Source organism: Leptosomus discolor, chromosome 6 (genome assembly GCF_034619465.1).
Source record: "Leptosomus discolor isolate bLepDis1 chromosome 6, bLepDis1.hap2, whole genome shotgun sequence".
In the NCBI taxonomy this organism is placed as follows: Eukaryota; Metazoa; Chordata; class Aves; order Leptosomiformes; family Leptosomidae; genus Leptosomus; species Leptosomus discolor.
The window spans coordinates 38378586-38396042 of NC_141396.1; the positions used below are offsets into that span (position 1 = coordinate 38378586).

The 17457-nt window shown below is 43.4% G+C and overlaps 1 protein-coding gene across 4 annotated transcripts in view; it reads right to left on the reverse strand.

Moving 5' to 3' along the window:
* Positions 1-601: 601 nt before the first annotated feature.
* Positions 602-17457, reverse strand: part of P4HA1 (prolyl 4-hydroxylase subunit alpha 1) — a 35906-nt gene continuing 19050 nt past the window's right edge. For 2 of the 4 annotated variants that reach the window (XM_086467476.1, XM_086467477.1), the window contains exons 8-15: positions 16758-16934; positions 12822-12892; positions 6645-6744; positions 5018-5188; positions 2956-3021; positions 2374-2442; positions 1601-1697; positions 602-1113 (exon numbers count right to left, since the gene is read on the reverse strand). In XM_086467476.1, coding sequence (XP_086323602.1) covers positions 1043-1113; positions 1601-1697; positions 2374-2442; positions 2956-3021; positions 5018-5188; positions 6645-6744; positions 12822-12892; positions 16758-16934 — 822 coding nt within the window. In that variant the 3' untranslated portion in view covers positions 602-1042. The remainder of the gene's footprint in view (positions 1114-1600; positions 1698-2373; positions 2443-2955; positions 3022-5017; positions 5189-6644; positions 6745-12821; positions 12893-16757; positions 16935-17457) is intronic. The other 2 variants (XM_086467479.1, XM_086467478.1) reach the window with 2 other exon arrangements.

Genomic DNA, 17457 nt, shown 5'->3' on the forward strand with positions numbered 1-17457 from the left:
GAAAAAGCCTCTCAAAAAGACTGAGGATTCTAAATAGGCCATCTATTTCTCAGAAAACCTTGAGAACTGGGAGGATGAGGGTGAGGAGAGCATTCTGTGAGCACGATGTATTACCTCATCACCTGAAGTCTCATAACCAATCTGAAATTCCAGTGTCCTAAGGCACAATTATTTTGATTAATGAAGAAGTCTGTTAATGTTCCCAGCCCCACTGCCCAAGAACAGATGTAGGAGTTGGCTGCTAAGACAGAATAAAAGCAGCATTTGTTTATGTGGACAAACATTAAAGTAAAAAAAAAAAATGGAGGGAAGGGGCAGGCTGTAAGTGCTGTCAGGCTGCTCCGAGGCAGGCATGTGTTTGACATGCCACTGCTGAAGCGTCTCATCTATGCACATGTAACTGCTGGCTCACGTGTTCAAGGTTAGGAGCCAAATTCCCCACAGAGGCTGAGAAGTAAGACAGTTTAAAAATGGGGGCTTTTGTGGAAGTGGGAAAACAGGCTAAACCACGATAAGAACCTGTTCCCCAGAGGAACACCAACCATGCCTGCAGTTCTCACCAGCAGTGGTCAGGCACTCTAGAAAAGCAAGGAGTCAAATGTCTGGAAATTGAGGAATACGAACCGTTTAATTCAGTCTTCCTTAGAAGGGAGCCCTCCCCTGAAATCATCCCGCCCTTAGCATCCTGGCAGTTGTGAGGAGGACTCTAGGTGAACAATCGCTGGCTTTCCATGCTGATCAGAGGGGCGATGGTCAAGGGAACACCACACACACACCACCACTGTTGGTTGTGGCCCTGATCTGTATTTTGTCCTTTTTTTTTTTTTTTCCCTGTAACACTCAGAGAACTTAATATACTCTGTTCATAAAACCTTATGGGGATATTTTAAGGGAACTAAAATCATGTTTGTTTTGTCCACAGATGAAACACCGGTGTAGCTGAAGACTGAACCTGTAGTGGAGTGTTAGTCAGCTGTAAACTGTAAGAGATGTGTGCATTTTACACAAACTGAATACAGGAGGGACAAAGGACGAGTCTCCATCATTCCAACTCTGATAAAGTGCACGGCCTTCGGAATTCCTGTCCTCGCTCGTGGAGCCATTTATTGGATACTGCAAAAATATAAAGATGTTTGATCACTGCACCTGGTTAGCTCATGCTTCTATTTAAGCTAAATAGATGCTACTGGCCAGCTTTCAGTTAAGCACAGGATTATCTTAATTTTCTCAAGTATTAATACATACACAGACAATGTTCTTAAATTTTCATACGCACGCAGAAACGCAGAATTGGTCTAGTAAATCCAAGAGGGAAAAAACGTTCCAGTAAAACTACAGAACTATGAAAGACTATTAAAGTGGATATAGTATTACATGTATTTTATAGATATAATAAAATATGTCTCTATATACAATATATATAACATAATAGAGAGAGATCTGAAGTAGATATAGCTGTAAAGTAGATTTCTTTATAAAGGACCTAATTTCTGGCTGCTTGTCATTCCACCAAGAAGTCCAGAGGAAAAAGAAAACCAAGACAACCCACCAACAAAGCCCCAGACCTCCAGGCAGCGAGAACAACCTGAGGGGTACTTACCCCATTTGTTTCCAACTAGTACCGGGCAGGCCGCGTGCCGCGTGCTGTAATCTCCTTCTCCACTTGGAAAGAGATTGTACCAGAACACAGCTGTTCCCTGGAAATTGCAGTGGAAACCCTCAGCATTTTGCTCTGTGCAATACATGCTTTCACACCAACTTAAGGAGAAGGCGCAGGTATATGTATGGGTATTTCAGACATTCCTTTTAAACTGAAGGCTCTCTTCCATATTCTAACATTTGCTTCCTTAAGGAATGAGCCTCCGTTGCCTCATTCTATGTCTATATACAATTGGCTGTTAATTTTTTTGGAGCCCTAAGCCAGCTTCATTCAACTCTGACCAGGTTTAGAAAGCAAAATAATTTACTAAAAATGAGCAGCAGGCCAAGCAAAGACAGACCTGATTCGTGACCCTTCTGAGGGCAAAACCAGAATGGGAGTGCACAACTTCAGGGAGAATTCCCTACAGACACCTCAAGGCTAAACCTACTTACAGATGGGAGAGTTTTCAAAATGTGCTTTCAAGTATTGTAATGTTTTGCAAAGCCTGTGTCTTAGAAGCAGTTAAGTCCAAACCCTAACTATATGTTAACACGCAAAAGAGAGGCCCCTGCGATCACCAGCACTACTCCAGTTGCTTCATTTAAGTCTAAGTGCCTCTGTGCTCCCGTGAACAGTGCTCTGATCTTCTTTACATTAACTCATTTTAAAGCTTTTGTGAGTAGGTTGAGAGAGAAGTGGTTACACAGGATTAAAAAAAAACCCTTTTTTACCTTTTTAGGCCAAACACTAGCTCCTACTTCAGGAAAGACAGTAGCTCCCCCTGCTGACACATCACTCATCTGAAAAGGTGGGAAAAGGCACAGGTAAGTTGCAAGCCAGTACATTCTCAAGTGTCCCGTTTTAGTGAAAGAGAATTAGGTTATTGAACAACTTAATTTCTACCTCCTAATTAGTGAGCAAAGGCTGCTGCGTGATTAACAGCCTTAAAAAAGGCTGAAACCCATCCACTTTACTCAAAGTGCGACAGCCAGCCTTGTCCCTGAATGTTACATGCTCAAAGGTTTTGGCAACGAGCACGCTATAAATACCGATGCAGATGTAAAAATGAATAGACAGCCAAATAATTTAACTTGATGCTCAACTTCGAAGGAAAAAAACCCCTCCTTAAGAACACGTGGAAGAACCGTTACTTATGGGTAAGAACATACCCTGTATGTATTACCGCTAAGTTGGTGGCTGCCTTCATCTGCAAGTCGTTTCAGTAAAAAAATGAAATGAAATCATTCAGTGGTATAGACTATGCAGTGATAGATATTTTTGGCACTAGCACATGGCAGAAATATATCACTTACATAAAACAACCAAGTGGCAATTCTGTTGCCTGTTCCCAGTTCCTTAAAAGCATCTGGCTCATCTTTCTGTGAATAAAAGCAAGCAGATTTAATAAGCATTTCATTTTGATTACTGAGAGGAGCCAATGACATACAGCTGCGGAGCCAGCAGCAAACTCATGCAGGAAAATTAATTCAATCCTTCTATTTGGAAGGAGGGGAGAATATGAGTCTTATCCATTTAAATAAATCAGGCATTTGAAAATTCTGTAGGACAGTGGAGCATAAGCCCAAATTACTAATGGGTAAGAACAACTGTACTGTCTGAGGAGGAATATTTAAATCCTTGACACAGCCACAAACATCGTTATTTAATTACACTCACTCATCGTCCTTGGCCAAGATGAGCAACAGTGAGGGCAGCTCTTCAGTCCCCAGTTTACCCAGAACTGGGCTCTGGCATGCACCGTGGGCAGCCCCGGCCCTGCTCCCTTGGAGAAGGTTCTGCCTTTGTGGCCCTTACCCCCCCTCTCCTGCTCCTGCCTGCCCGACCTCGTGGGAGCTGCAGGTGCTGTGCCAGGCTGGCTGCTGCCAGGCCTTGCTGGCCTCCTGTGCTCCTCCCTGGCACGCAGGCATTTTAGAGGGCTGTCAAAAATCCGAGGAGCGACTCGCTGAGCAGCAGCACATCTGTGGCAGCTGTTCCTGCAGGTACAGCCCTGCCTCAACGCATGAGAACGGGGGCGGAGTGGCTGCACCACCCGCAGTCCAGCACCGTGCTCCGAGGGCAGCCCTCCAGCCAGGTTACCCTTGCTCCTTCACCTCAGCCGGGAAGGACGGAGGAAGCCGAGCCGCCCCCGCAGAGCAGGCGCTGGAGCCAGGCTCACACACCATCCAAGAGCTGTTTGGGGTCTTTAGCACTTGACTTAGAAGAACAGAACTCCCTTTTGATGGGTCATGGTACCAACTTTTGTCACTCCTATTTTTACTTCTAGAACCCACCCCCTGTGACCACTATTTGTGGGTGCTAAAGTTATGGCAGTCTTTACTCCAGAAATTTCCATGCATTTCCAAACAAAAAACTGTTAATCATCTGCAATGCTTTTGAGCATGTGCTTACAGAGCAGAGATTCTGATTAATTGTCAGGTGTCTTGGATTCACAGTGTTAAAGTTAATTTGAAGGTGTTAAATCACACATAAATATGCCCAATAAATAACCAACTGAATTCAGTGGCATTATTTCCAGCAGCCTGCAGTTCAAGCTGGAATGCAAATAGGTTGAGAATTCAAATCAAATTAAAAAAATTAAGGATGGTGAGATAAGAAGACCTCAGTAGGCCTTTTGCAGTTTCAGGAGTCTGCTAGCAGTCAGCATGTAAACTACAGGAACAGAGTGCTTTTATTTTCAAAATTTCTTCAACAGCACGCAAGATGCTTGTGTCTCGGCTCTGTGGAAGGAAGTTCTCTCTCCACATCGCAGGCCTACACAGTAAGGCAAGTTTTCCTACGCTGCCTCCAAAGCCTTCCCCTCACAGAAGAGGGCATTAGGCTCTCACCCATGCAGCCATGACTGCCTCATCCAGCAATGCTCTGCACCGCAGACACAGCTATGGTAGCTTCAGTGCCTGGATGCATGTTGGCTGATGCTACCATCACCTGCCGTGCACGTCAGGAGCACGAGCTATACACCGAGCTGTTATACAGTGCAGTTGTATATCCTTCAGTGATTTTAAACAAAATGGCTTTATGTGGCCAGTATCTTGGCCAGCTAGAACACTTCTAAACATTTCCTCAGATTTAGAATAAAGCTAATGTCCTTTGCTCTGTTAAGAACTATTGGTCATCTTAGTCTAATTATTTTTATTTTTTAATTATATCTTTGAAGAAAAACCTTGTTGCTCTGTAATGCCTAAAATGTTTATCAGTTTCAGTTCAGCTGGTGGTTTAGAGGGCTTTCTCCACTACCATGATGAGAAAAGTTGAAGGGCTACAAAATTTAATAGATATTAAAGAATAAGAACTGTGCCACAGCCAAGAAGCCCAGGCTTCACCAGGTGACTAGCTCTCCTCCATCTCTTTACTTGCCCGTGCAAAGTCAAAGTGGGGTTCATACTGTCCTCCCACTCCATAATTTGCCACCTGAAAAAGAGAAACACAGTGCTTGTGAAGAAGAAAGAGGCAGACACAGTAAACAGGACTTACCCTTCCAAAATCAAAATGAGGCTCATACTGGCCTCCTACGCCGTAGTTGGCTACCTACAGTGAAAGGAGAAGCACAAAATCTAGTAAAGCAGTATTTTACCCAGACAAGAATTTGGCCATCATCTACAGCCTTTTGACAGATGAAGTTTAAAAATCGAGCCATAGGAAATTACAAGTCTCTGCCAGCTGAACTGTACTGTATGCAGCAATGTCCTGCTGAGTTTGCTCACAGGTAGCTCTGACTTCGCCCAGACTCCTCATCAGTGTAGAGCCAGAACGTGGCTGTGAGGTTTAGGGTCTCAGCCCTTCAGTCTGCCTTTGTGGTTCTCCACTGGACACCAGCACCCAGCAAAGCTGCAGCTGAACCTTCCCTTCCCCAGGGTCAGCTTTCCTTGAAAGCTCTTCTGTCTGCCCCCAGCCGAACGCGGAAAGACATTCTCCCCTTGCTGAGTGCCTGCTGCTGTCTGATCTAATGACTCTCTGGTGCCAGAACCCAACCATGAAACTTCATAAACTCTTGAAGACCTGGACAGCCGCAGGCTCCAAGGAGCCCCAAGACGTATGGCTACAAGAGCAGCAGCATATCCAAGACTGGCACCGCAACACGCAGTGGTGGTAAGGGATCTGGTACTTCCCCAGGGCTGTACAAACTTTACAGGCTATATTCTCTTCAAGACAGATCATTCAAGTTTTAATCACTTTTTGATCTCTGTGTCAATAAAGAGGATCAACTGCCCTTTTTACTGATTGTTTGGACTTTTTTTTCACCTATTCTATGTATTCATAACCTCAACTTTCAACCAGATGCTTGGGCAGCATCCCAGATCATTGGGAGTCTTGATGGAGTAGCACAGTAGCACAACAGCTTTCAGGAACCACCTTCGAGGTGTCCCGCTTTCTAGGTATTGATGCTTTCTCAGCATCAGTGAAGCAGCTGTTTGTGTAAAATCCTCAAGTAAGTGAGTAACAGTAAGTACTTTAAAATAAAATTTACTCAAGTGCCACGTACAGTCAGTCCTTCGCACATAGACACCAGACACACCCTTGGTCGCCTAGGACCAAGGAGGGATGGCAAATCCAAACACCCGTTCTCTCCCCCTTTCCTTAAGTGTCAGTCAAGCTAAACTTTTCACTAGCACCACAGCAGCAAGGTTTGACCCTGCAGCCATGAAACTCAGTTTTATTAGCATAAACAAAAAGGAATTACACATCCACTTCAACAAGCAGCAGGAGCTTCAGTTATTACTGTTTCCTTCCAGGAACAGAAAGCCATTCACACCAAAAGAAGCGCTACTCTGCCAAGACAACTTTGTTTCTTCTTCCCTGGGAAAAACCCACTGGTTCCTCCCATGGTCTGGAATCAAACCAGCCATCAAATCAGCTACTCCTGGGTTGAATGAGCTTTTGTGGGCACCTCACCAACACTGCCTGAGTGAGCACAGTGCTGTGCACAAAGCCACCCAAAATGAAATGCCACTTGACATTCACCACCATGTCCTGACAGTTTTACCTGTAGTTCCTCTGCTGTGGAGACATCAAGTCCCGTTAGGTCCTGTATCCTTGTGTTAATGCGAGACACCACAGGGCTTTCGTATCCAGACAACCAAGCACTAAGTGGTGGGGGTGGGGAAAAGTAAAAATTAATAAAATATGGTAGCAATAGGCAGCAAGCTAGCAGTAGAAACACAACATTTGGCATTACTTTGAGATGGTTTTTTCATACTTTTCAAGACTCTGCTAAGATGATCAGAGATATAAACATGTTTTCTAGAAAGAACATTTACTTACAGCACTGCTTTAAGGAAGCTCTAAAAGCTAAGGGCCCTAATTCCCATACTGGACCATTAAACTGCTCAAGAAAATGTTCCAAACAGTAAAATCTGCTTCAAGCTGTTTTCTGCAATAGGCACGAAACACTTTTTTTGCTCTTACACATTCCAAACCCAGCTAAATTAGATCCCACATTTGATGCATTTTGAAGCAACACTTGGGAAAGGAAGAGGTGAGTTACTTTTTATTTAGTGTACGCAGAGTCTATGAGATTGTGACTCAGCTCTTCCACATGCCATGCACTTACAGGCAAGTGCTCTGTGACCCATCCTTTCATGTTATTTACTTACCTGTGCAAGGGTACTAAAAACCATTACGAAAATAACTCAGTAACTCATAAAACTCTTTACCATTTCCCCGTTCAACAATTTCTACCAAAACAGCCTATTACAAATTTGGTATTTTTTTGGGTACACAATGACTGGGGGGGGGGGGGGGCGGGAACACAAGACACAATACTTTTTTTTTTTTTTTTAAAATATATGTATGTGAAAGGTCAGCCTCACACTCCCAAAGGCATCTTCAAAATGTCTGCCTCCTACTGTAAATTAGAACTTTTCAGCTACAAATACTGCATTTAAAATAACTGGCAAACTAGCTGGCAGCAAAAGGTATGAACAGGTAGAGAAACAGTTCTACACAAGAATCGCTTCCTTCACTCAGACCCCCTGTGGCATTTTGCTACTCCAAGAAATCGCTCATTCTTGAAAGCTGCATGGCTGGCAAGCAGCTGTGTCATCCAGAAGCAGCCCCATACCCAAACTAGCAGGGTCTGGCAGAAAAGGGCACAAGCTTAGCGTGACCACAGCTCTGCACATCCCTGCTGGACTCTCACCAGCCATGGACACATCCAGTTGCTTACATGGAAACACAAAGAGTCATTTTTCATCTCTTTACAAAAGAAACACTTTGTTCTTTCTGAAAATAGATCAATTTCATCTACCCACTGTCATTTTTATTTTTTTTTTAAACCATGCATCTGCTTACATGATGCCTGTTTTTCTTGCTGCTTTACTCATCCCATTCTAGCCAACGCACCTTCATTTTACCTGCTCTTCTTTTCCCTCTGTTGGCATGCTCCCCACCTCTGTGGTCCTCTTCTCTGTTCACCTTGACAGCCCCCCCACTAGCCACTAATATGGATGATAATACTGATGATTTGGGTCCCATTCTGTCCGCCCCCGCTTTTGGCAGGAAAATGGAGATAGCTAGTTCTACCTTTTTTTCTAGCATCTCAGCCTTTTGAGCTCATCAGTGGTTCCTCCTGCTTTTACAAGACTGTTGGACAGAAACACCTGTGCTCAGCGTCTAGCTGGCAAGCGCATCATCATATTTCTACTCAAATGACCTTTCACATCTATACTGAGGTAAGGTTGTTTTCTTTAACATAAAGTTTGTATTAAAAACAAACAAAATACTCTGCACGGGAGGAACAGTAGCATGACACATGACACAAGGCACTGACACAGGTTACAGAATCTCTACGAGCAGGTTTTTTTTTTAAATGACAAACTATAGAAAGAAAAAAAAAGATGGCTCAAGACAGACTTGCACAAACACATACACAGATTCATCCACTTCTGACTGCTGTTAGTATAAGGGTGTTACAATGCAACCTTCTTTAAGGTGGCAGGAGTACCCAAAGACTACTTGCTTCATATATAAAATAAACCAAGCAGCTATGCAGCCACATGCTATGCAGCCATGTGGAACAGGTAACGCTCACAAGCAAGCCTAACCTCACACTTAATACACAAGAAAAGCCCCAATACAGCCATCAGCTTCAAAGTGTGTGCTCTAGCTACCTCTGTCCAGCCTACACATAAATGCTTTAAGGGGGAAAAAAAAACCCAACAACCAACCAACCACCACCACAAACCACCACCAACAAAAAAAAACCCACAAAGGAAAACAAAGCAAGCATTCATACTATATTGGTTACCTAGAATTGCAATGAGTGCTTTCAACAGGGAGAATACTACATCCTTTCATGAAGGGGAAGCACTATATGTATTTTAGAAATAAAATTAATTGCCCATGGATAGAAAGAAAGTCTATGAACGGTGGAGGCAACAGGGAACTAAAACCATATTCCACGTGCCAGCTTGTCTGCTGATTGCTGAGCAAAGCTCAGGGGGAGGCCTGCAGTGCTGAATAGTTTGGTGTGGAGTTACAATGTGCTTTACCCCCGTAAGCCCCACGAAACCCATGAAGGCAGAGCACTTGGGAGGGCCTACAGAACCCCGCACCGATTGTCCGGCGACAGGAGGTCTCTGTGCCTGCTGCACTTAGGATGCACAGTAAGGCTTCCTATTCCTGCAGGCTTTCCCTGGTGGCCTTCACAGAGCAGAACAACCTGGCCTACACTGTCCTCTCCTGTTGCTAGGCTCAGCCTTGGGCCTCTGCTGACAGCAGCGTCAGTACACGCCCAGTTCAGGACCATTCATAGGAGGTACTGCTTCACACAAAACCAAAACAACCCTCCCTCACCAGTGGCACATGTGATGTAGAATTAACAGCCTTAAATTGTGCTCAGCAACGTTTTTGCTTTTAACACATGCACAGTCCAAGGTTCAGCATGGTTCAGTAAAGGCACACAGCTCTATTCTTCCATGTACAGTTGTTAATTTAAGTTACTCATCTGACAAGTTTATTTGCATGAACAGCATTCTGTCATATTTTTGACCAGCTGACACCTGTGAGTCCACTACAGGCAGAAAACTCTGTAACAAAAAATGGACAAGCTTGTTTCTGGGAAGTCATAAGCATGGCAGTTTAAGGACATGGGTGACATGACTTACAGGAGGATTTGATATTTCCTTAATAACTACGCACACCAAACCCCCAAATTCCCTGACTACAAAGGCATAGCATTTTGGCATCCCACTTGGCTTTGCAAAAAAGACATCCATGAACTGAGCTAATATGTTACAGAAACTGAAAGAATTTCATTAGCGCCCTGAATTCATGCTGGCGGATTACTTTTCTTTTTCCTCATACAGGAGATCTGCCTTTTAACACCTTTTATATTCATTACAAACAGCTAGCAGTAATTACATTTACTCCACCCTCTTATAATTCTGTATCAGGTATCTTACTAGAGGTTTTTAATAGCACCATACTTATATGCAGAAATAATTTCGGACTAAGCAGTGTATTAGGGAAAAAAAAAAAACAAACCAGACAACTGTCCAGAGCTACGTAACATACAAGAGCTTACACACCCAAAAGCTCATCTCCCCCACAAGCACTAGTCGGTCCAGGAGCAGACATTGCAAAGGCCATATCCTTGGCCACAGCTACACCAGCACTGCACCAGGAGGAGTTCAACACTGCTTTTGTAACAGGTACTGGTCACACAAAGTACTGGCATTTACATCTAAAAACTTTCTAAAATGAACTTAGTGTGTAAAAAGTACTAGTAGAGATGCAACAGAGCATGAATAAAAGCACAGACTGTGTCTTTCTGAAGCGGAAACTTTAACATCATATGGTACAAGCTCTGACTGGCTGCTGGAAGGAGAAAAAAAAAACCAACAGCTTCTTTAAAAGCGGTGTCAAGAGTGTCGGAGGTTATTCTGGTACTGCACACAGCACGGCTTGGTGGTGCTCCTCAAACTGCTGGCGAGGTGCCCCCTTTTACACAGCCTGCCACGTACTGCACAGCGAACAGTAGTTCTCTCAAAGAAAGGAATGCTGTAATTTAGAAGTGCAGTTGCTAGGAAAGAATGTTTGAAGGGGAGAGCAGTCATCTATTAAAAAAATAAAGTAAGCATTTTTTGGGTTTCAGGAGCAATGATTCATCTGGAATCCAACCCAGCTCAAACAACTCTAACAGAAAGATGTTTCTACCAGTGGGTCTGCAAGAGCAGTTCAGTGATCCAGCATTAATAACATGATCCTTCTAAAGCAGCCTGGTTTGGGGGTGGCTTTTACCTCCTACTATAGATTGGGGTGTTGAGTTCTCTGGAAAAGTAGATACAGCCTAAACAATCTGCACATGGAGGAATGCAAAAGCAGGGGGGATGTATGAGAAGGCAAGTCCCCTTCCACCCTCACGTCTGTTCCTACCCTCAAGAAGTGGTCTTCACTAATAACTTCGCAGTGTGCTGTATCCCATTTACTCATACGTTTCTTTGTAATTCTAATTCCAGTTTCCAGTGAGATACGGAATTAAAAATCTTAGCTCAGTAAAATCTGACTTAATTCTGTGAGCTCCTTAGGTATGTTGGAGGGAAGTCCCAGAGTGCCACCTTTTTGAGCCCCAAATTTTAAACGTTTAAGAGTCTTGTTCACCAGGTAGTAGCCAAGAAGCTCTATGCTGGGCTCACAGCACGCCGCACCAAGGAGACAGCAGCATGTCACGGACAACGGCTGCCCTTACAGCCTACCACAGAGGCCGGCGGCAAGGTACAGCACACAGCTAATGCCAGATTAAAGCCTGAGAGGAAATGGCTATTTTGTCACGTCACTAAGCCAATGAAGAAGTGATGGCAAACGGGATCTGGCTGCACCGTCAGCTGCACACATTCACAGTGGAATCGCTTTTAATGATGGGCTTTGTCTAATACTATTTTTGTCTGACTGTAGCGCCTGCAATCGCCGCAAGGCATAACACTGCCTACTAATAAAAAATCGGAACTCCAAATAAAAAGTGCTTTCACTAAGTATCATCTGTTTCAATAGGGGCCTATTATGCATCTCAATTTCAATTTCAACTAGTGGTCTGGTCACCTTCTCTAATTCTTATTATTGGCACATCAAGTTTGACAGAAACCATGAGGGTATGTTCAAATGGGTTAACAAGTTTCTTCACTAAATGCCCTGGAGTGGTCTGTGTCACAGAGAACAAACCCCAAGACTGAATAAATGCTTTCTTTAAAATACTCAGTCACAGCTAACCCAGACAGGACACGGACAGACTTCAAAATTAAAAACAAAAAATAAAATTAAATGCAACACATGTCAAACAGGAAGACCATGTTCCTAAAGTCATTCTGGAGGGGCCTGTGGAGGTAGTCTGAAGAAGCAAACATGCAAGAGCTCACCAGACCATTTCCAAAGGACTCCCACTACCTGCACATGCTCTGATGAGTAAGCAGACCTGCATGCTGCTGAAGGTGCAAGGCAGTTTTCAATGTGTAAAAATAAAACCTTTCAACTTGCCACTACTTGTAACAAGCGTGGCTTTAAGGATCAGACTTCAGGTTACAATGGTTTTCTAGTTTCCATGAGAGCTATAATGATTCCTGACTCAACGAACTTCTTCCGATCCAGTATTTTGAAGCACTTTTCTTAGAGAAATTCATAATTAAATAAAACCCCGTTAAGCTACTAGCCATTCCAATTTCAGATTTTTTTTGTTCAAAACAGCTGAAAGAACACTAGTTTCCTAATAAAGCAGCAACTACTTTCAATCATTTAAACAAGGAAATCTCCATGAATCACAGCAGCTCATCAGGGCCTAGTTTTCAGCAGCAGGCATCAACACCGACATTTAGCGGCAGAGGTGAGCTGCCCGGGCAGCCTTTCCCATTGCTCATTAGTGGAAGCAGAACGCCGCGCTGAGCTAACATTTTAGTACGTTAGTTGCACTAGACAAGCCATGCTAAGTGAAAGAGGCCACTTCTGTCTTGGCTACTGCTAACATTTAGAACGATTTTCTATTTCAGCAGACCGCTTGCTTTGTTACATGACAGCTCAATTTGCTTTAGGCCGTTCTCTTTCTTCTAGAGAGAGACTACGAATAGAAAAGTTATGCAAAATCCTTATTTGCCCCCTGTTTAGAGATGAAGCAGTACGCTCCCAGAATAGACTTCCTCGGACTGGGTGTACCCCTGGCAGACGTTCCCCTTACCTCTTAGAGACTCTGTAATGTGCTGTGGTCAGTTTCCCAGTCTCAGGGTCATGAACAGTAGCACGGCTCAGCTACAAAAAGAGAAAGGACAAGGGCTTACCCACCTAGTAGGCTGCTTTTTTGCCAAGCCACAGGTGTTTGAAAGGGTTCCGATTGGTCTGGATGGTATGCAATGCTCTTAAATTAGCAATATTAGAAAGGCAACAGAAGCTGTAGCTGCCATGTCCAAATCAAAACAAATTGGTTGGAAAAATTTAGTTAGATTGTCCTTTCACTTTTTTCCTCCTTTTTTTCTCTTTTTTCCTTTTTTTGTTGTTGTTGTTGTTGTTGTTTTTGTTTGAAACTAGAGACTTTCTTCAAGGAATTTACGATGCTGAGTTTCACAGACAATTCCTCTTCACCCAGAAGTTCAAGTCCCTTCAGAATTTTGGCTTAATGCTGCTGATGAACATGCAGCCAATCTTTAATCTCCACCACTAAAACCAGGCAGAAGCAGGTGGTTTTAGAGCCAGCCAGTTTTGGAAAACATTGGCTAAATTCCAGACTTGTAGCACTTAATAGATAAGGTGGAAAGAACCAACAGCCCAGTGAAAACGAGCTTGTGTTCTGCCAGATTTGTGTCAGCAGGAGGTAGAAAAGCCCAGGCAGAAGTACGGGATTCTCTTGGACAATGAAATGCTCCATGACTTACAAACGTATGCTTTTCACGCCGCTCCGGCTGTCAAGCACAGTAGGGACTTGAAGCCTTACACATATAAAAGCACTTCAAGTGGTCTGCTGGATTTTATAAGGAAAGGGAGGACAATTTTTGGCTGGTGAGAAGAGCAAGGGGAAGGGAATATTAAAAAAAACCAAACAACTATACTGAAGTTTTTGTAGCATGACGTGTTTAAATTTTTAAACTGAATGTAGAAACCTGCTTCTTGTACAGATCATCATTTGAGAACACACACTGAGCAGGTGACCAAAAAAAAAAAAAACAACTTCCCCCCCCAAACTTCCAGCTGAAGGAAAAGACTGAGAAACTCAGCAGTAACAGCCTGTTACAGATCTACATGTAATAAAGTGGTGGACTACAACGTCAAGGTTGTCTTTTTAGACCACTTCTTTTTTCCCCATAATGAGCAGAATCTACGCACTCATTACAGGCCCAAAACATCTGGCATAGAGCTCTCTTACCTTTTGCTAATTCTGTAATGTGCCGTCTCCAAGGCTCCTGTTATGGGGTTTGAAATGGTGGCTCGCCTCAGCTGTGAAGCGAACCATCAGAATAGTTGCATTACAAAGCACATAATGCATCACAGCAATCCGACCATTCAGAAGCCTAAGGGGAAATGTCACGCAAGCCGCCACACCACCCGGTCACCTTCTGTGGTGGTCTTTCTTTTCTGGAGGGGGTGGAAATTCATAAAGCAGTGATGGGGAAGGAGGGGGCCTCCAATTTTACTAGAAGAGAGTTTTTTAGGTTTTGGTTTGGTTTGGTTTGTTTAAAACAGAGCGTTAGAGATGATCGCGTTTTCCAGAAGTAATGTTTCCATTTCTGTAGCAAGAAGAACAGTCATCTGAATGCAGTAAACTAGCATTCATTTCCTTCACATCGCAACAACTGCTGGAAGAGATACAGTATTACGGCATGTGTACAATCGGTCCTTTGTTCGCAGTGTCCTGAGCACGTAAGATGAGTTTTACGGTTAAATTCAATCCAGGCAACGCTGTGATCTTGTATAAGTGAAAGATGAATAAACCCCATACCTTTTTCATTCCTTCTGTACCAAAAGCTGCACTGACTCCTTCAACACTGACTGCTAACACAAGCTAATTGCTCAGTCCATGGACATGTTTACATTGTACTCCTCATTTGCACAGAGTGAGAACTCCTGGTTCAGGGCCTTCCTTCCCCTCTATTGCACTCCATTTACTTGACACCACGCCATCCATGTTGATGCTCTGACTCAGAACCTTACATGCACCCTTTAATATTGTCCATGTACCATCAGACACTCTCATAACTGGAATGATAACTTACCATTCGTAAGTGTAAATGTTGAGTTGCAGAGCCCAAATTTTGGAAGAAGCATAAAATGGTATGTTGTAACCAAGTCCCAAACAGTTAGAAATATTTTTCTATTGTTAAAACAAACTAAGTCAAGGCCTCTCCATGCCTACTAACAAGAAAAGGTACTGGGAACTCTTAATATGCCACCTCTCCTCTCATCTCGCACAGATGCACGTAAGAATCAAGGCACAAACTACGACTCCAGCGAGACTCCCAAAGCTGAATAACAAGGCTTCATCCTGCCAGCTTATGCCACCAGCACATCAGAAGTCTGGGCACAGATCAGACAGCGCTGTCTTCCGAGAGGTGGTGACGGTAACATCTCGAGCATCGGGAAGAAGGAGATGACCTTTCAGTCTCAAACACAAGCCTCTTGCTACACTCGTTGCCGAGCCCTGCAAGGCCTCGGCTGTATGAAATCTGGGGAACGCTAACCACATATAGATGCTTCTACGTTAATGCGCTATGAATCTCCAAGTCTACCACAAGCCAAATATTTAATAGGAAAACAATTCTCTCAGCAAGTTCAGAAGTTGCAATCACCACATTTCACAGGTTTTTATTTTCAGCGCTGAGACTTATTTCTACTCCACAAAGAAGCGATTCAGGCATATTCCACAGGCATAATGCCAGAGCTTTTGCAGCACCAAAGGGGCTTTATCATCTACAGCCAAACAACTGGGGCTCTGATTTTTAGACCTGCAGCAAGGCTGCCCAGCAGGAAGAGATGTTTTACAGGTAAATGGAGATAATTGCTTGTGCTTCTTGCTTACAGTTCAGAAAGTTACCTCAGAAATACAACGCATCAGCCGTTAGGAAGCTCTAAAATCGCCTTCAGGCTACCTAGTACTCAGTGCAGTGGCGACTGGCAGCCTCCTCCTTGACATGCCCACAGCTGGTTTACTTTATAGCAGACCAAGCTGACAGCTTGTCCTATACTTAAGGCACTTACCCCTCTAACCTGTTTGCTCAGCTCTCTCTGGATGAAAAGCCATTTAGGCTAAAAACAAAGAAAAAAGGCAGGAAAACTATACTTCTACAAAGTTTAAATCTTATTTTAGAAGTAATTGGTATTTGATGGAAAAATAAATCAATTTAACTAGCTACAATTCAACGTACATCTTGAGATGCAGAGTCGCACCAACTGGATACAGAAGGCAACTCCATCCGTTTGCTGTTTGTCTTGGACACTCCTGTTTACTCAGATAGCTGAGCTGCCCTGGATTCCTCTGCGTTCAGAACCTCGAGATCCAGTTTCTGCAACAGGATTTGATGAGCTGGCATCGTGAGTAAGAAGCTGATTAAGTACAGCCTTCTTAAAGCTCCTTCATCTGCAGGCAACTTCAAAGCCTTGGAGAGAGAAGTCAGTTTTACACTGAGTGGAGAATACAACCATTGATTCCTGTCTATACAATAAAGTGGCATTCCAGGACCAGAGGAATGCTCGCCTTTCCCTGGAGAGCACTCTTCTTCATGCCACGACTGAGGCAAACACAGACTTAAAAAAGCAAAATCCCGAAAACTGAACAAAAACCGGATGACAGGTACACTTCAGGGCAACCCAGCTGCAGTACATTTGTTTTCTGTTGTAGAACGTTCTCCTCCTTATCTGAAAGAGCATGCACTGAAATGGCATCCGCCAGAAGAGTGACAATCCCGTACTGCTGTTACCTGGCTCTCTTAACCACACAATTTCCAGCTTCCCCACTGTCTCCTTCAAAGACTGTGTCACCAAGAGCTACAAGGTGAGATAAGCAATGTGTGAGCACACTGAACACACACACCTGCATTCAAGAGGAGACAGAATCACACACATTTACACAGAAAAATACACACAAAATCTCAAGATTCCAAACGGCAAAGAAGCGTAAGGCATTTACCCTCGGTTTTGCCAGTTCTTTCACAGTTTCGATTTCTTCATCGGAGATGATGTCAAGGAAGCGAACAATTCGAGGTTTGTCCCACTCATCTTCCTGTTTGACAGGGCCCAGAACGTATCTAGGATTTCTGTTTCCATCGTAGTAGCGGCAGAAGAGTCTTTTTTGTCTCCGAGGAGTCTGAAAGCAAGGTGGAGCAAGAGATAATCAGAGAATTTCCATGTGACTAGCATATCTGAGAAACAGAACATGTCCTGAGAACAAGAGACAGAACAATTCACTTTCCCTACCTTAATGTTATGTTACAAGTTAAAGAGATGCTTTAAGTTTGAGAAATTAATACTTTCAGCACATTACTCTCTAGTACTGCAACTTGCAGTACTTTACACAGTCCTATTAAAAATAATTTTATTACTAAAAAGCCAGCCTCATTCTATTCTGTATGTAAATCTAGACTTCCAGCATCTTTTTTCAATAAATTGTTCTCAATAAATTATTTAAATTATTCAGTATTATTTAGCGCATCCATGTTAGGCAGCTGTGCCTGCGGCAGTATTACTTTTTGTCTGCTGAACGGAATGCAACGGGGAAGAAATCCAACACACACTAATCCTCAGCTCTACACACTTAGCCAGCTGCTGTAACAACTTGCTCACTTTCATGCCACATACAAATTCTTGACATTGTTTTGTTACGGTTGGTT